Source organism: Xenopus laevis, chromosome 3S (genome assembly GCF_017654675.1).
Source record: "Xenopus laevis strain J_2021 chromosome 3S, Xenopus_laevis_v10.1, whole genome shotgun sequence".
In the NCBI taxonomy this organism is placed as follows: domain Eukaryota; kingdom Metazoa; phylum Chordata; class Amphibia; order Anura; family Pipidae; genus Xenopus; species Xenopus laevis.
In genome coordinates this window covers 101,571,979-101,592,777 of record NC_054376.1, presented here as the reverse complement: position 1 = coordinate 101,592,777, position 20,799 = coordinate 101,571,979, and the positions used below count along the sequence as shown (strand labels likewise).

The 20,799-nt window shown below is 38.0% G+C and overlaps 1 protein-coding gene across 1 annotated transcript; it reads right to left on the bottom strand.

Moving 5' to 3' along the window:
• Positions 1–2,393: 2,393 nt before the first annotated feature.
• LOC108712394 (ADP-ribosylation factor-like protein 3) lies at positions 2,394–14,488 on the bottom strand. The gene is given in 7 exon segments (XM_041588694.1): positions 2,394–2,561; positions 6,569–6,754; positions 8,216–8,266; positions 8,731–8,809; positions 8,811–8,854; positions 10,840–10,992; positions 14,277–14,488. Coding segments are annotated over 7 exon segments (579 nt in total). The 5' UTR covers positions 14,295–14,488; the 3' UTR covers positions 2,394–2,513.
• Positions 14,489–20,799: the final 6,311 nt, after the last annotated feature.

The window sequence follows — 20,799 nt, the reverse complement described above, 5'->3', positions numbered from 1 at the left end:
AATATACATTTAGACAGTATAATGAATTTGTACAAAGGAGAAACACAAGCTTGATGTTGACTGTGGTATTTTTCTAAAACTGTTTTCAATACCAATAGGTCTTTATTAAAAAAAAACAAAACCAACTTTCTGTTCTTGAGATCTGGTTGCTAGGGCTCCATTTACTGCCTAGCAACAAGAATGACAGAATGCGACAGATTATGGAGACCAAGGACATATTCCCCTTCCTTCCTGTTTTTCTGTACCCCAAAGGAAATCCTTAAATAAATCATGCCTTTCAAAAATAATGATAAAAACCAGGACTCTGTGTATCTCGCAACCAGCAATTATTTTTTGTGCCTGTATGTTTGCCTCCCATCCACTTAGACTGTAAGCTCTACGGGCAGCGCCGTTTCTCAGGAAAGAGCCGCCTGAGGCGGATCCTGTAATGCCGCCCCCCCTGCCCACTTACCTTTTCGGGGGGGAGGTAGCAACGCTAGTGCGGAGAGTGCAATTGCGCTATCTTACACTAGTAAAGCCGAATTTCCAGTTTAAAAAACGGAAAGTTGGCTCTTAAAGGCACCAGGAGCGGCTCAACTCGCCTCATTGGCAGAGCGCCCCTCTCTACGGGGCAGGGACCTCCTTCCCACTATGGGGAATATTTATCAAAAAGTGAAGATAGAGATTGCCACAGTCCTCTAGAGTGAAATTCCGCCACTCTCCATTCATTTCTATGGGATTTTTAAAAGAGTGTTTATCAATGGGTGAAAGTGAAAGTTCATCCTTTGATAAATACGCCTTTCAAAAGTGGTGGAATTTCACTCTAAAGGACTGTGGCGATCCCTAACTTCACTTTTTGATAAATATACCCCTATGTCTCATATCCACATGCTGTAGCACTTAAAAGAGAAGGAAAGCTATGGAGGCATTTTATTGCCAATAGATTACCCACAATAGTGCAAGATAGAATGCTACATTTATTCTGTAGAATGTTTTATCATACCTGAGTAAACAGCTATAGAAGCTCTCTGTTTGTTTAGGAAAGCAGCTGCCATATTAGCTTGGTGTGACATCACTTCCTGCCTGAGTCTCTCTCTCTGCGCACTCATAGCTCTGGGCTCAGATTACAGCAGAGAAGGGAGAGTGGGGGGGGGAGGAGCAAACTGAGCATGCTCATGCCTGGGGCAAGGAGGTTTAAGATGAAGGCAGGAAGTCTGATACAGAATCCCATGTGTACATAATATAAGGAAAGAAATATGGTGTTTCTTTTGACAGGGGACTCCGAGCAGCATTACTTTGAGGGTTTACTGGTATATTTAGATCCTTTCTGATAAGGCTTACTTAGTTTTAACCTTTCCTTCTCCTTTAATCTCTTTGTCCTGATATGAATCTGTATATATTTATTATGTGATTTGTCTTCCCTGTGTATACTTTTATATGTACTTTTATGCACTGTACAGCGCTGCGGCTCCTTAACAGTGCTTTACAAATAAAGTTATACATACATACATACATTCATACATTATTTTAAATGCCTGCGTGGAGCAAGACAGGATAAGAGTATGTAATAATACAAAAACACAATAAAAATATTCAAATAAATATCATTTATCATTGTGCTCTCACCCAGCTATTTGGCATTGTATGCTTATACGATGGCCAATCTGCATTTTTGTATGAAAATAAAGAGGAGCAAATGGAATAACATATCAATCATAGCATGCAAAGAGAGGAGACTACCTTGTTGTTCAATACAGGTATGGGACTTGTTATCCAGAATGCTCGGGACATGGGGTTTTCCGGATAATGGATCTTTCCGTAATTTAGGTCTTCATGCCTTAAGTCTACTAGAAATTAATTTAAACATTAAATAAACCCAATAGGCTGGTTTTGCTTCAAATAAGGATTAATTATATCTTAGTTGGGATCAAGTGCAAGCTACTGTTTTATTATTACAGAGAAAAAGGAAATCATTTTTACTAATTTGGATTATTTGGATAAAATGGAGTCTATGGGAGACCCATTCCGTAATTCGGAGCTTTCTGGATATCGGGTTTCCGGATAAGGGATCCTATAACAGTTGAGAGAGGACTGGACAGGAGGAAAAATAGTGTGGAGTAGGCTTTCAGTCTATAATTCTCTGGTGGGTCCCTGGTATCCCAGTGTTACAAAGCAAATTTATAATTTTTGTATTATTTGCTTTCAGTTCTGCTCCCATTCCAGCACCTTGATAATGACAATTATTTTTCTTTGCACATAGTTATTTTAAATTATTAATTTTCCTTTAAATAAATATTTAATTTTTGGGTGGTTTTCATTATTATTTTGCCAGAAATGTTAATAGTGTGCATTTTTGAATTGCTGTGGGATAGACTTAGGAAAAGAAGAATCTAGGACAACTGGAGTTTCTTATGTTTTTTTTATTGCAAATATGTTTCATTTTACATTTGCATCATTTGCTAATAACGTTTACAAAGACTTATTTAGGCAAAAGTTGGTAATCAGAAGATGCCACAAAACCTGCAGAATGATTTTCACTTTTTCTTTGCAACAATATTCTTGCATATCCAGTGCATCCCATCCTAAAGAGAAGGCAACAATACACATATTACAAATCAGCAAAAAAATATCTAATTTGGTGGCACTGTAATAAAAATCACAATGTTTGTTCTGATAACAAGAAGCAACAAGCAAGTTGCTTTTACCGAACAGTTGTATAAAAGCAGACATTTAGGGGCCGATTCACTAACTTCGAGTGAAGGATTCGAAATAAAAAAACTTCGAATTTCGAAGTGTTTTTTGGGCTACTTCGACCATTGAATGGGCTACTACGACCTTCGACTACGACTATGACTTCGAATCGAAGGATTCGTACTTAAAATCGTTTGACTATTCGACCATTTGATAGTCGAAGTACTGTCTCTTTAAGAAAAAACTTCGACCCCCTAGTTCGCCATCTAAAAGCTACCGAACTCAATGTTAGCCTATGGGGAAGGTCCCCATAGGCTTTCCTAACTTTATTTGATCGAAGGATATTCCTTTGATCGTTGGATTTAAATCCTTCGAATCGTTCGATTCGAAGGATTTTATCGTTCGATCGAAGGAATAATCCTTCGATCGCACTATTTGTGCTAAAATCCTTTGACTTCGATATTCGAAGTAGAAGGATTTTAATTCCCAGTCGAATATCGAGGGTTAATTAACCCTCGATATTCGACCCTTTGTGAATCGGCCCCTTAGTAAACCCGATGCAAGTTTTTTTTCCATTTTTTCCGATGCAAGTTTTTTTTCCATTTATTACTATACTTTATAAAAGGATACTTTATATAATGTTTTGTAATACCTAAGAAAAGGTAATTTAGTAAGGGTTAGCAAGATTCAAATATAAACAACAGGCTCAAAGTACCATTTTAGATCACAGCGGTTATATAAATTCAGTAGTTATATAAATTCAGTTTATACCTGAATAAGGGGTGTGTTACCCAAACCTTATGTAACCACTTCTGCCTCGAAAAGCTGTTAAGGCAATAGCCTATTATAACCTGTATTATTATATGTATTATTACATGTTCAAGTTGAGTGTCCAGTTTGTAATGTTGTCCTAATACATTTAGGAATGGGGTCTGTTTGCCCAAAATATATAAGTATTAATATAGCACCAGTCACACATTAAATTTTAGTGCTCTTCTTTGTAGAATGCTCTAGTAGAATGTTTATTGCTTATGTCGTCATGGAACAACATAACATTATGTTCTTTATTTTATTTCTTGGTGTTGAAAATCTACATTATGCAGTACACTACAATAAAAAAAAGAGAGATATCAATAAAGGCCCTTCTCACTGGCTAAATGAAATGTTATTATTCTGCCGCACACCCGTGATTCACTTCTACTGCAATGGTGGTGCTGGTCTTCCTTTGGCCCAGCCGGGTCCCTTAGCAACAATAAACATTTCGAAACAGATCCACACAAACTCTAGATTATGCAGTCAGGGAATTAATCCCACCAGAAATTTAACGTTTCGGGGGGAACCCTCCCTGGGGGAGGAAGGAACCCTCCCTTCATCAGTATTAAATTATTAGTGTACAGACCCATTTAAACACAACTAACGCCGCCTCCTTTTCCCATCAAGCAAACCGAGTAGTGTTTTTACCCCATTTGTTAACAACAGTCCAATTTACCAAATCCATTTGTCCAATTAGTCAAATTAGGGTATACCAACTTCCTCATTTATTTAAGGGGGTTATTTACTAAACTCTGAATGCAAAAATCCCGAACAATTTGTGATATATTTTAATAAAATCAGACTTTTATTTAATTATTTAAATTTATTTTATTTAATTTATTAAACCCCGAGGATGGAAAAGTCGGAATCTGAAAATCCTGCATCTCAGACCTATTGAGGTTGCATATAAGTCAATGGGAGAAGTCTCAATGATTTTTTGATGTGTGCTGGGTTTCGTGCAATACCCTGAAATTTGTGAAAATCAGATTTTTTCCTGCAAAGCACATTTTTGGGAAAATGTAATAAATACACATAAAACCCAGAGCGGATTTGATCAGAGTTTGTAGCACAAAATATTGAGATAAATTCAGACTAATAAATAACCCCCTAGGTGTCCCAAAGTGAAGTCCACATTTATTATACCACAACATTATGGGGCCGATTCACTAAGGGTCGAATATCGAGGGTTAATTAACCCTCGATATTCGACTAGGAACTAAAATCCTTCGACATCGAAGTCGAAGGATTTAGCACAGATAGTTCGATCGAACGATCGAAGGATAATTCCTTTCGATCGAACGATTCGAAAGATTTAAATCCAACGATCGAAGGAATATCCTTCGATCAAAAAAAGTTAGCCAAGCCTATGGGGACCTTCCCCATAGGCTAACATTGACTTCGGTAGCTTTTAGATGCGAACTAGGGGGTCGAAGTTTTTTTTAAAGAGACAGTACTTCGACTATCGAATAGTTGAATAGTTGAACGATTTTTACTTCGAATCCTTCGATAGTCGTAGTCGAAGGTCGAAGTAGCCCATTCGATGGTCGAAGAAGCCCAAAAAAACTTTGAAATTCGAAGTTTTTTAACTTCGAATCCTTCACTCGAAGTTAGTTAATCAGCCCCTATGAGTGGTAAAAATGCACATTCCATAATATCTTCTCAGTGGCTAACCCTTGGGCCAGGTCTATTATGACCACTATATACTACAATAAATGCTCATTTAAAAACAAAACAACCAGCAGTTTATATTTCAAATTTACTTTAGTTTTTTAGTTTATATTTACAAGTGATTTTCTGCATTACTAACAGCTCATAAGACTGAATGTAATTTTTACAAGTTCAGCAGGTTTCCAATAGACTTGTCTTCAGGCTCGGATTTGTGGAGAGGCCACCAAGGTCCGGGCCTAGGGCGGCAGGATTTTAGGGGGCGGCATGCTGCCCAACCACACCCACATTGGTTCAGAAACACTGGGGAGGCGCAAGAGATACTATAGTTTTTAAAATTAACTGTACATAAATCCCAATTGCTCTGGTTCCAATGATGAAAATTTGATTAAATAAAAGGAAGGGGACAGGGCGACGCCTTGCATCACATACAGGGGCCGATTCACTAACTTCGAGTAAAGGATTCGAAGTAAAAAAACTTCGAATTTCGAAGTGTTTTTTGGGCTACTTCGACCATCGAATGGGCTACTATGACCTTCGACTACGACTTCGAATCGAACTATTCGAACTAAAAATCGTTCTACCATTCGACCATTCGATAGTCTAAGTACTGTCTCTTTAAGAAAAAACTTCGACCCCCTAGTTCGCCATCTAAAAGCTACCGAATTCAATGTTAGCCTATGGGGAAGGTCCCCATAGGCTTGGCTAACTTTTTTTGATCAAAGGATATTCCTTCGATCGTTGGATTAAAATCCTTCGAATCGTTCGATTCTAAGCATTTTTTCGTTCGATCGAAGGAATAATCCTTCGATCGTTCGATCACACTATTTGCGCTAAAACCCTTCGACTTCGATATTTGAAGTCGAAGGATTTTAATTCCCAGTCGAATATCGAGGGTTAATTAACCCTCGATATTCGACCCTTGGTGAATCGGCCCCTTAAAGTAATTCTCATTTTATTTGGGGCTGGGGATAATCAGTGGGATGTTAGTGGGAGGATAGTTCAGTGCCCCTGCTGAAATGAAATGCCACATAGATAAATATTTTCATTACTCAAAGCAGTTCAGTAAGTTCCGATGAATTAGCACTTTTAAAAAGCCAAACAACTTTGTAAAGTGTGCCAGTTTGTTAAAGCACCGACTGTCAGGAAATTGTGTCCTCTCCACTAAACCACCATTTTCTCCAGCTGAACACACAAAGAAATCAATTACTCTATAACATTCAAGGCTAGTTGAGGGGCAGCTCTAAAAACCTAAACTGAAGTAACAGGAGGATTTGAATTTATTTCACTTAGTTTAAAGATCCAAATTAAAGGTATACTTATGTTTTTTTACCGTCCTTGTTGGCCACTTACAGCATATACTATATGCCTGTTGTACAGAAGCAGATTGTATGGTTTCCTTTAAATGAAGACTTATTACCTGGATGCCTTCTCCTGAGAGGGCTGAACATGCTTGGATCTGCCAAGTTCTGTCTCGGTACGTGTGTAAATTTAATCCCGCAGAAATATCAGCTGCAGGGGCTGCGGTCAACAAATCCTGCTTATTGGCAAACACCAGCAAAGGAACCCCCACAAGGCTTTCATCTTCTATTAATTCTGCCAGTTCCTAGAAGGCAATTAAACAGAATTAAATAGAACTAGCAGACCAAGCTTTTCCTAGATGACTGCATTCTTCTCAAAAGCTCTTATATTTATTGCAAATGAAACATCATGACAATATTATACCCGGGAACTCATATCTTTTCTTTTTACTTTTTCTGTTGCTTAAAATCACAATACTTTCACAAAATTAATAATGGCTTTTTGTTATTCACACATTCTCAGTATAATTCTGCTCTGTACACCACATGAATAGTTAAACTTAAAAAAACCAACTGGGATAAGTGGCAAATGGTACTCTACTTTCTTGCTGAACTAAAAAAAAATGTTTCTCTGTCCACTTCTCAATGTTGTTCTATATCACGCTCACTAAATCCCTCAAGAAAAGGCGCATAAAGGCTAATACACACAAGAAAGATGATGTAAAATGAACCCAACTGTAAGGCCAAAGGCCTCAGGAGTAGTGAGGACCAAGGGAGGAAATAACAATGTCCAAGTTCGCAGTACAGAAGAGGATGAAACAGAAGAATGGTCAAACAGGCAACAAGATCAGTCCAGGCAGAAGAGGTTCAAGGTCGAAGTTTTCAGGCAAAGGTCCGTACACAAATATCAAGAAGTTCGCAATGAATCACACCCAGGAGTAGTAAACTAAACCTATAATCGGGCATTGAGGGAATCCCGGAGTTGCTTTAAATAGGCCAGGTTTCGGCGCCAATTTTGGACGCGCTGACGTCATGACGCCGACGCTGACGCACTGACGCCAGCGTCCTGACGTTGACGCACGTTCTGACGCCGGCGTCCGTTCCGACGCCGGCGACCAATCCGGGGACGGAAAGACGCTGACGTCATCGTGCTGCGACCAGCAGGATCCAGAGGGCTGCCATCTTGGACGCCATCTTGGGAAGGACTTACGGTTTTCCTTACACCAACTATGTCCGCACTCTGTCTCCATTGTAAAACTCAGCCCATAAAACCCGTATACTGGGAAAAACAAAATACCAATATAAAGCATAGCCTTAGAATGATAGATCAGTAATTATAATTGCCTAAATGTCCACTGTATAATGAATGTATGGCCTGTCTTCTGTTGATAATCAAGAATAGATATTCGGTATTCATGTCTTCTTTAACATCAATCTTTTAAACCTCGTATCAGCTTTCCAAGTTATCAATTGGCAGTAGGTATATTAAAGGATTAGGAACATTTTTTTTAAGGGGGTACCGCTTGATCATTATAAAGGTGCCCCACATAGGGTACACCAATAAAGCCTAAATGTTCTGCGCCTTTTGATTCTAATTATGTTATCTATCCTCACAAATTCACTTCTGGTATGGGGTATATTGGTCAAACATCAAGGGTTCTTAAAATAAGTATTAAAGAACATCTCAGTAACATCAGGAACTAAATACAATCCAATGTTTTAAGGTTAAATTTATATTAAATAGACTACAATTTTGCAGGCTTTACCTGTCCTGTTTCCTCAAAACGTTTTCGATCTGCACTGTCCACTACATATATCTGCAAAGAAAAGGAAGATTTAGTGAGCTGCCCTTGGCACCCTTGCCCCAAACTCAGATGTAATTGCATTTTATAATAGGTTATATTAGATGGTAAACCATATACTACTCCTACGGTTACCAAATGTACATCCTGAGGATGTGAGAGAGTGTGTGTGGGTTCATGCGTGGATTTGTGTGGTTGCGTGTGTGGCTTTGTTTGTGGATTTGTGTGGGTATTTGTCTGTTCTGTGAATATTTGATCACTAGATGTGAATGGATGTTTGCATTTTGAATATCGTGGCTAAGCCATTTCCATACAGTCTAGTAGGAACTTAGTAGGAACCTTTAATGGCATAAACAAAATGCTTTCATTGTTGGCTTGATCATTGCCATAGCTACCTTAGGCATGGGTTTTCCTGTTATTTCTAATAGCATACATTTAGCTTTATTACTTTTCCATAGACCAAAGTACAAGCGTCTCACCAATAGATCAGTGCTGCTGAGGTACTTTTTCCAGTGTGTGCGTATTGCCAGTGTGTGCGTATTGCCCTTTGACCCCCAATGTTAGCTTCAGACCCTGGGATTGGACAGTTTTGATGTTAAATCCCTGAAATGAGAAGTATCCAGCTTTATGAGCCTGCTTTAGAGACATAAATATAATACAGCAGCCCTTCTGCAAAAGTCATTACACAAAGGGGCCGATTCACTAAATTCGAGTGAAGGAATCGAAGTAAAAAAAACTTCGAATTTCGAAGTATTTTTTGGGCTACTTCAACCATCGAATAGGCTACTTCGACCTTTGACTACGACTTAGAATCGAAGGATTCGAACTAAAAATCGTTCGACTATTCGACCATTCGATAGTCGAAGTACTGTCTCTTTAAAAAAAACTTCGACCCCCTAGTTCGGCAGCTAAAAGCTACCGAAGTCAATGTTAGCCTATGGGGACCTTCCCCATAGGCTTTCCTAAGTTTTTTTGATTGAAGGCTATTCCTTCGAACGTTGGATTAAAATCCTTCGAATCGATTTTATCGTTCGATCGAAGGAATAATCCTTCGATCGTACAATCGCAGAATTTGCGCTAAATCCTTTGACTTCGATATTCGAAGTCGAAGGATTACAATTCCTAGTCGAATATCGAGGGTTAATTAACCCTCGATATTCGACCCTTAATGAATCAGCCCCAAAGTTCTGAATCATATATATAGCTAAATACTGACTGTGGATGCTAGATAGAGATGGATCATTTTTTAATTTGTCCAAATACCTAATTTGCAACAAATGATTGGCCAATTACAGAACTGCAGCCAACCCCTAATTTGCATATTCAGATATGAGATGCATAACAAATTGCATTATTTGGGAACAAAAATTTTTTCTTTTTTCCAGAGCTGAACCAAACTTGAACTCTAAGGATTCAAACCAACCAAATCCAGCTGGAATTTGGCCCAATTCTGATTGCCCAATTGTAGGTCTCATTATGCTGAGTTCATAATGCCCTCTAATTCTATATACATTGCCTGCCCTGACAACTTCAGATCTTATCTGAACCCTTCGGTATCTCACTATTGGATCGATTTCTGCAACCCCAGTATCTAGTCTTTTCCCTAATCCTTCACAAACTGTTTCTGATTGCCCTGCAGCCCTGAAAATGCCATACAGATATGTATAGCCAGAGAACTGTGCAGTTGAGCAGTCAAACAGAAAGTAAACATTGAGCATTTGTTATTGTTCCATTATGATATAAGTAAACGGAGGGCACACCAAATTCCAATAAACATAGGCAAATATTAAATATGAGGTGCACAACAAACCATAAGTCGCCCCTACCGAGCGACCAAATATAACAAATACAGAAAATTGGGTCTGCACACTCAAAAGGAATTTTCGACACAGGTGGTGAAATTTAAGATATGCTTTACTTAGTAAAAACAGACAATGACATCGTCATCACAGCGAACAAAAAAACATTTCACATTGTCATAATATACATACCACCCTTAAGTACAGAAAAGGCAGACAAGGGAATACAAGTAGCGGATACACCTGCCTAAATGAGAATGACCCCAACGTTTCGGCTTACCCGTGATAATGATAGTTTAGGGAGCCGCGTCACTACGCTGCACGTATAGTCGGCGGAAGTGACGTAGGCGGATGTGACGTCACAGATCCGGAAGTTCGGGTAGCGCGCGAAAAATAGGGACGGACGCGTTTTTGGAGAGGGTATTTATTCTGCTGCTTATTCGGTTGCACATCAGAATCCCCTTGACAAAGGCTATTGTGCCGAAACGTTGGGGTCATTCTCATTTAGGCAGGTGTATCCGCTACTTGTATTCCCTTGTCTGCCTTTTCTGTACTTAAGGGTGGTATGTATATTATGACAATGTGAAATGTTTTTTTGTTCGCTGTGATGACGATGTCATTGTCTGTTTTTACTAAGTAAAGCATATCTTAAATTTCACCACCTGTGTCGAAAATTCCTTTTGAGTGTGCAGACCCAATTTTCTGTAATTGTTCCATTATGAGTAAGAATTATTAACCAAGCTAACTTTAAGGACCCAAATAAAATGTATTTTTACCCCAAAACTGTACCTGTGTGGGAGTGATACTGCTGACTTCCTCCAAGGCAAGCCTGGTCAGAATGGTGGTTTTGCCTGCATTGTCCAGTCCCAGCAAAACAATTCTTATTCCATTTTCATCAAAACTGTTTAATGACTTCAGTTCTTGTACAAGTGACAGCAAACCCTAAACAAGTAAGTTCATAATATTTATGAGTCTGATTTTTGTTTATAAAAGTACAGAAACATATATTGAATTATACAATTATGCTCAGAGAGCCATATTAGTATTTTTTACATGCCGATATTCCAATGACAATTTTCTTTGACAATACAATTACAGGGGAATGTAATAAAAGTCGCAAAGAGCAAAACAATTCGCACCAATAAGACTAAAAATCCACATCTCGCAATGTAATATTGTTCCTTAAACTGTAATTGCATTGAGAATTTTAATTGCGCATTGCGAATTTTAATTGCGCACTCATAAGAAGTGCTTGAAGGTGTCGTAATCTTTTGGAGCAAACATAACGACTTTTTCAGTAAGAAGTTTTATTACATTGACTGCGCATTGGCGCAAACTATAAAATTCGCAAACGGTCTTTCACTGTAGGAAGTGGTCTCTAAACAGTTTCCGGGCTCGCAAAAGCTATATTAGATTCGCACAAAGTAAAATTTGTTCGCGCAAAGGCATAACTTTTCGCATTGCGAATAGTTTTTCCGTTAGCGATTTTTATTACATTCCCCCGATAGCATTTAAAACTAAGGAATAACTTTGAGCTTGCTTCTCACATGAGAGTTCTGGTGCTTTATAGGTAAGTCAAACAGGATGTTATTTCTCAGTAAAGCCGAGCATGGGTTCGCCCATTTTATTAGATTTTTAGATTTCAGAGGTCCAAACTTAGCATCTAAAAAAGGTTATATGAAAAGGGGGAAAGTTTTACTCCAGTCTATACCTTCAGACTGTGGTGGACAGAGTCTCATTTTTGGCTCCCAATGGGAAATGTAGCTCCTCCACTGGTGCCTTTAATTGTTACAACATGGCCAACACGGAGGGCTGGTAGATATGATGCTAAGGGGCTGATTTATCAAAACCCTTATCAAAAAATTTGTTGCCGGGCCACTAATCTCCCCAAAACTCCCCAAATCTCCACGTGTGTCTCTGCCCTAAAGGACAATCTGTGCATGTGCTGATTGACAAAGGGATCCACCCCCTTAGCTCCACCTCTGACTTTAGCTGAATGTGTCTTGTGATGTGCTGAGGGAATTTTTTTTAAGGATTTGTTTTCTGTTTATGCACACTAGAGCCGCCCCCTTAGAGCCTCCACCCTAGGCTTCAGCCCTCGTGTAGCTATATAGAGAATACAGCTCTGATTACACCTTTCACAAGACGTTAATGACAGACAGTCTGAAGAGTGCTTTCCAGTTTCAAAGAAAAAAGAATGATTAATATTAGTGCACACACAATACAATATTAATAACATGTCATAGAATGTTGGAGAGTATGGTGGTTTTCTGCATTATTATGACCTAATGAGAATGGACACATTTCTTGGTCCAAGCACATGGATTATACACAATCCTTCTTGTTATAACAAGATCTTGTTAAGTGGGAAATTAAAAACACAATTTCTTTAGAATAGTTTAACCTATAGGTCACGGCACATCATAGAAGAGACACTTAGGGGCCGATTCACTAACTTTGAGTGAAGGATTCGAAGGTAAAAAACTTCGAATTTCGAAGTTTTTTTTGGGCTACTTCGACCTTCGACTACGACTACGACTTTGAATTGAAGGATTCAAAGTAAAAATCGTTCGACTATTCGACCATTCGATAGTCGAAGTACTGTCTCTTTAAAAAAAACTTTGACCCCCTAGTTCGCCATCTAAAAGCTACCGAAGTCAATGTTAGCCTATGGGGAAGGATATTCCTTCGATCGTTGGATTAAAATCCTTCGAATCATTCGAACTATCTGCGCTAAATCCTTCGACTTCGATATTCGAAGTCGAAGGATTTTAATTCCTAGTCGAATATCGAGGGTTAATTAACCCTCGATATTCGACCCTTAGTGAATCGGCCCCTTAAAATTAAACAAAGTGTATTACATTAAAATCAGTTTTTGGTTTGGGCAACTAAATCCAGGTTTCCTCAAGATAAAGGTTAAGAAACACTGGATTCACATGTTGTTGTTGGGGACATTTAAAGTTCAGCACAGTGCCTACAGAGGTGACAAGAATTCTTGGAAAGATATGATCAGAGATAGTGCAGAATGTGGTAGGAGAGCGATAATGAGGACATGCAGAAGAGAAACCAGAAGCTGGAATTCCCCATGTGAATGTGAAGTATAGGGATTCTCTGTATTCGGTAGAATCCTAGCACTTGAACTTAAAAAAAAAAATTAGGATGACTATAGGGTTCATTTATGATTGCAAGGTACAATTTGTATTGGCATCAAGGCATGCAACATGTGCATCTGCTTTATGTTATTTAAGGACTCCCTTTGCATGTTGTGACTATACACACAGAATGGGCTTGCATTCCAATTGCATTTCCAAAATATCACTGTAAAAAAGTCCCAATTTGCATTCACTCTGCAAAAATCAATATGCAGCCACAACTTGCACAAAGTACACAAATTAGCATTTGCATTGCTACACATTGCACTAACTTCATAAATAATCTCATATATGGTAATGCCTTATAACTAAATCATTGGAAAGCCTGTGGAGAAATGATTTCCAAATAATCCAGTGCACAAAGGATGCCAATGAAAAGGTGGTTAGAGGCAAACTATGTAAAAGGTCATCCCTACACTAAATTTTGAGGAAGATAATATCCAGATTTTTGGATTGCCAGTCCATCAGTTAGCCAATGTGAGCAAGACAATAATGTAAAATTAGAAATAAGGGACACACATGGAAACAATCCATTGTTGTAAAACTAACTACCCCCATACAGTATCTTGTTTATCCCTTCATCCCAGCACTGGTCTCATACACATTGTTTTGCCTTATGTGCTACTGAGTAGTAGACAGTAGGAGTGTACCTTATGATATCAATTCAGTAAACAAGACCACTTTATTCCCTGTAATAATCTAAGGAGTTTATCCACTAAAGTGTGTGAAAGGTCTATATCCATGAAAGCCAGGAGTCAAAAATAACAGTGTATGATTACCGCAGTCACATAATTAGGAAGCAATTACATTAAAGAAAGCATGTTGTCACTTCAGTTTTTTTTACCACCCCACCCAACTGCATGACAGATATGTCTGTGATGCTAACTGGGATAAATGATTTTCCATGGCCTGTATTTTGTGTGTATGCCTCTCTGCTATGATATTTAGAACCCATACCATAATTACATATTGCTGTAGGAATTAAAAGCATTGTATTTAGAGATAGGCTTGCACTATTTGCTTTTGCTCAACGCTGCGTCTCTCTATTTTCAGTCTACCAACCTGCCCACATACCTTTTGGACTTCGCCCATACTTCTACATTCTCTGTAGGTGTATCACTGTAAAGAAAAGTAATTTCCCTAAAGCAGTAACGAGTCTCTGTTTATGATGGCAGAGGACATTGGGCTGATCCTTCCTTTGTCTACACAGTTTACCCTGTGTGTAACACATTTCCAAGGGGGAGGCATGCAGAAGGGATTAGGCAGCCAGCTTTAGCTGCTCTTTTTTTTTTGATCAGCATTAAATAATTACCTGGGTAATCCCTCAGCCATCTGCCACTGCTTAAGGGTTCATCTGACAAGAACCATTCTTACATGAAATATATCTCACCTAAGCCCAAGCTTTGGTCACTCTGCATACTCCTTATCTTTATTTCATAAGCAGATGAGTGTGATCCAGCACAACATGCAATTTCCTGCACTCTTCCTCACCATAACACAGGGACACGGTGTGTCTTTTGTTTATAGCTTACACCGCAGAAATGCCCGGGAGAATTATTTCAATTATATGCAATGGGAGAAGCCAGATATCATATACAGAGTCGGGCTTCGGAAGCTTTTTTTGACATTGCACATCTAACATTTCTTATTTAATAATAAATTACCTTATTAGCATTTATATATGTAAGATGGTCCCTTCTTGAAATATTAACATAGAGCTGTTTATTCTCCTTGTGACTATACCACCATTTGTAAATATTCTTGTTACAAAAGTATAAGAATAATGTGTAGATACTGTATTAGGAGAAGAGAAAACAAAAACAGGCATGTGAGACTAGTCAGCATAACAATACTGGAATTAATTTACTGTAGACAATCTCTGATAAAAAAACAAAACAATCCATGATGGAGGGCCCATGCCTCTTATAAAGAGCAACTTACTAATACAGTCACCCAGCTTCCTCTCTGCAACTCTTTAGGGTCAGGCCACACAGGGCGTTTTGGGGAGATTTGGTCGCCTGGCGACTATTCGCCTCGTTTTTGCGGCGACCAATCTCCCCAAACGCCTTCCCTGAATATGCGTCGGCTAAAATGAAAAAACGCCGGTGCTAATCAGATGCAGGGATTCATTTTTCGAAGTCGCCCGAAGTTTCCTCGTGAGGCAACCGCAGACGACTTCGGAAAACGAACCGACGCGTGTGATTAGCCGCAAAAAACTAAAAAATCTCCCCAAAATGCCCTGTGGGAACTTACCCTTACCCACCACCTTTCAATAATGAGATTGATACCAATTTATATAGTTAAGGCTACAGCAACATTTATTAACAGAGTAAATGTAACTGCTTGTATAACCAACCAAAGGAAAATAATTTAATATAAGATTAAGATAAGGAAAGCAAAATTTTACAACTTACATTAAGGGGCAGATTTATTTTAAGGTTTGAATGGTAAATTTGAATTTTCATATTGTTGGGGGGGTCAACACAATTTCAAATTTAAAACCAGCAACTCGAATGTGAATTCGAATTTGAGATTTATCACACCTCGACCATGGAAACAGTTCTAATTCGATACTTCACCACCTAAAACCTACCAAATTCATGTAGAAGTCAATGGCAGAGGTCTGTTGACCCATTTGAAGGTGTTAATAGCCTTCCTGACATTCAAGTTTTTTTCTGGAGGAAAACTCAATTCAATTTCGGTTTGTATTCGATTCGAATTAGATTTGTATTCGATTCAAATTTTCGGGTCCTTCCTATTCGATTGAATGTTAGATGTTTGAGTTTTTACATAAATATTCTACTGTTTGAGTTTTGAGTACATTGGAATTAATTAGAGTTAAAAAAATTCACATAACTTCGAAATTCGACCTTTGATAAATTTGCCCCTATTAGTCACAGATGATGCATCTCATTTAAGACCCTCCACAGCCCCCACATTTCCATTGTTTCACAGCCCAATGCTAGTGACCTTTACACCTCTTTGCGTTTTACATTACACATGGTGATGTTAGGTGTTTGATGACCCATAAAAGACCCATTTCGTGCAATAATCCAAAGATTGTGTGGTTTTCAGCAAAAATCCAAAAAAGTTGGCATCTTAGTGTCCCATTTATCAAATTCCGAATTTATCTGAATATTTTCTGAAAACTACTCCGACCAAATCTGCACAGGTTTTTTTGACTTAATTATCAATACACTTTCGCGAAAAATCTCTGTGCTGGAAAAAACCCCAAAAAATCATGAATTTTTTTTTTCAGATTTTTGCCTGAAAACCACAAAATTGCACGAATTATTGCATAAAACCCAGCGCAAAAATAATTAAAAAAACTTTTGAATTAGGTTAAACAATCCTTATAGAATTTTATCAGTTGCAAAAGCAAGCACTATATATGTACTGTATTATTGGACTAACTTAACCTGCCCTCTAGTGGCCAGATCACAATGTGCTCCGTGACATGGCTCTTCCAGCAGAAAACTTCAACATTTCAACAGATTATTTGTACTTGTTTCGAAAACTGAAGCATATTTATACAAGATATTTGATATTTTTGGGATTTCTGAATTATTTTCCCTCTGTAACCTAAAGTATATTATACAACAGTTAACAAACAGGGACAACAAAATATGTTTTAAAGGAGAACTAAAGCTTAACTAAAGAAGTTGGCTAGAAATGTTGTACATTATGTTTTGGGTTTCTGTACCAGCCCAAAGCAACCACAGCCCTTTAGCAGTAAAGATCAGTGTCTTCAAAGATGCCCCAGTAGCTCTCCATCTTCTTTTCTGCTGATTCACTGCACATGCTCTGTGTTGCTGTCACTATAATACTTTAAATACCTAATATGCTTCATGTAATGTTGATTACTGTTGATTTGATCAATCAAAGTACTGTCTCTTTAAAAAAAACTTTGACTTCAATACTTCGCCAAATTAAACCTGCCGAAGTGCTATGTTAGCCTATGGGGACATTCTAGAGCAGTTTTCTAAGTTATTTGAAGTCGAAGAAAAATCATTAGATCGATGGCTGAAATACTTCGAATCGTTCGATTTTACTTTGATCGCAAATGGCCAAATTCAATGTAAAAAACCTTCGACTTCGATAAGTTGAAGTATTCCAGTTCCAATCCAACTCGATGGTCGAATTTCGAAGCTTTTTTTACTTCAAAATCGACCCTTGATAAATCTGCCCCTAAGAGTCCGACGACCACAGAAATTAGTGGCAGGACAGACAGACCAAGCACTCATCTTTGCCTACCCTTTTGCTGATCAGATCAGAAGAGCAGCAGTACTTTGTAGTTCACAAGGGAATAGTTATAATTGGTGGTTATATGATAGCACGCCTTGTTAATTAGTTAATTAGAAAGGTTACTCGTACAGCTCAGGGGTGACAGGTTCTGGATTGCACCACTTCTAGACTTTTAATATCACTCTTAACATGCAAATGTAAAAAGAAAATAATTAGATCGAATGATGAAGTATTACAGAGTTGGCACAGCCAATACTCTTTGCCCAAAACCTACTTGATCATAATTCTCTTTCTAGCAGCATTGTGCCTTCTTGTGTTTAGTATTCAAGGCACTTAGAAAGCACTAGAAAGCACTTAATAGGTCTCACTGCATTAGTCGCATGCACATTGCTTGTTTTGGTCCAATGTACTTTCCTTCCATAATCACATTCTTGTTTACTTTCCTGACAGAGCGAGAGGTTGCACGCTTATTATAGACGTCAGCATCTGTGGGCTTTTTTTCCATAGTTCCAAAGTCTGCCTCTGCCTCTCTTTGTGCTCACTGATAGCACTGTCCTGATGCTCCGCTTCATCTCCTTTCTTCCCACTGATACAAAGGATGTTCTCAGAGCCCGAGCGAAAGGTAATAGAAAATTCATTTTCCCCAATTTATTTTCTATTTGATTTCCAATCTTTGTGTTGTCTTATAATCAACAGGTGTATATTGTTTTAATATATCAAAGGGGAGACAGACCATTGGTTAGAGATGATGTTAGGTTAAGGTAGGGTAGAGCACATTTAAACATTTAAAATAAAAAAAGCTCTGGGGGTACATAAGTGCTATGAATTTGTCCTAGAGGTTTTTTTTATTCTAGGCTTACTCTATTTTGCTATATACTGTAAGGGGCTCCTATCACTTCACTGTGCTTGTGATTATTCAAGGTTGTCTGTATAATTTAACTTTAGGATAGTAAAGCACAATTGTAGTTTGTTAGCCTTACAGATGAATCTTGAAGATTTCACTTAATTATTACATTATTATTTTTAAAAAACCTAAGATACAGCGGAGTCTGAACCTCACATTTATAAATGATCTGTATGAATGATTAGATTTTTTTTTGTTCATTAGCATTTTAAAAGAGATGCTTGTTAAGTTTTCCCTTAGTTTCCTACATTTTATAAACTTGGGTACTAAGGCTGATGCTCCAGCTGGGGATGCTGGGTGTTTTAGGCCAGGAACATCTATACTGCTTCAAAGTAATCTTTATTGCCATAGGCGTGTTAGCAGTTGGATGCTGACCCTGTTTTTTTTTAACTGGCTCCCAATGCAAATTACCCCAAGGTTTTTCATATACTGACATAAGGAGAATTTGCCAGGGTTTACCAAACAAGGGTGTTGACCATCAGACAGGATCAAATTGGTATTTCAGAGTAGCAGGTGAACTGCTATGACCTGTGGGTCATAGTCAAGGTGAATCAGCCCTTTCTTATACACATATATATTTTATATTTAGCACTGTCTTCATCTATTTTTTATTAGATTGGACCCTTGATGTCATGTTCTCTGTTGGGCCCTAAGAGGCCAAGTCCAACCTTTTATCTACTATGGCATCCCACTTTTCAAGCAGACAGGAGAGAGTGAGGAATTCTTGTCAAAGACAGGATTGTAGCACAGTATTCATCCATTCAATTAAAATCCATCTTTATTAAATGAATTTAATACTATATATCAAAACCACAATGCGAGCAAACTTGTGGAGAATTATGTGACTTATGTGATCAGCTTGATGCCTTTCGTGGTTAACTACTACTTCATCAGAAGTGAAGTGCATCCCCCAAAAATGCCAAAACCCCAGTGTGAATTATCTGAAAGATCCATGCAATTTCAATGTTTTCCACTTTAACTTTTTATTGCAGCAAATGTTCATAATGTAATAAATATCTGGTGTCTTTAGAAGATGTTTGTTCTTGTCCCATGCAGAGTAGGGCTGTGTTGTTTTGCATATCTTACAGCAATGGTGCAATCTCTGGACTGCTTTCTCACCCGCCCTGTGTAGAAGGATCAGATGGCCATTCAAATCTGGCAGACCCCACAGTGTATCTGCACAGAGGTACCAAAACTATAAACAAGAAGCACACAGCACCTTTCTCAGCCTTATCATCATAAAAATCTACAAAATACACATGCATATATACTGTATACACACACATATATATATATATATATATATAGATATATATATATATCTATATATATATATATATATATATATATATATATATATATATATATATATATATATATATATATATATATATATATATATATATAGTCCCGCAGTACCAGCACTCTGATCATTAAGCTTGTCCATGGTGCACGATCAAAACAGGATAAATAGAGTAAGAAGGATCAGCACTCACTGTATTCATGTGAAGAAAAGTTGCTTTTTATTTTTAAGATTTACATCATAATCCGACGTTTCGGCCCCACCTGGGGATCTTGAAAAAGGTCCCCAGGTGGGACCGAAACGTCGGATTATGATGAAAATCTTATAGTGATTTTGTAATAGTAATAATGAAGAAGAAAGAACCCATACCATGATTCTGATAGGAAATCTGGATGTTCCACAGGGTCAGGTTATTCCCTATGTGTCAATCAAAAAATAAAAAAAATCTAAAAAGCAGTTGTTGTTTAAAAAAAGCCCCTTTCGGAGTGGGAACCAGGGCTTTTCTGAATTTTTAAGCAGCTGTTTTTTTCAATTTTGATTTCGTGTGCCTGCATTTTGTTGTATGGGTATGGAACCTGTCATCCAGAATGCTTTGGATCTGGAGTTTCCAGATAAGAAATCTTTTCATAATTCGGACCACCATAATTTAAGTCTACTGAAAAATAAATTAAACATTAAATAAACCCAATAGGATTGTTTTACCTCCAATGTGGATTAGTTATATCTTAGTTCGGATCAAATACAAGTTAATGTTTTATTATTACAGAGAAAATGGAAATCACTATTAAAGGACATGTAACCCCCCCAACAAAAAATTAATCAGTGAAAAGCCTCTTTGCAATTTTTACATTACTGCCACTCTGGTTGTTAAAAGGTTAACAGTAAGGCTGCAGCATCCCCTTAATAATTTAGAAATCCTTCTACTCCCTCCGTCAGTAATTTACTTTGGCTGTTGGCTTATGAGCATGCTCAGTTCTTCTCAGCTCAGATTACTAAACACACCCTCCAGTCTAACAGCCAATGAAGAGATAGCATTGCTGGTTCCCAAAGAAACTCTAGCTGTCTGATCCTATTTTTTCTCCTCTACTGAGCTTAGTTTAAAGGAGAACAAACCCCCTTGCTAATAAAAACTACTACCCCCTACC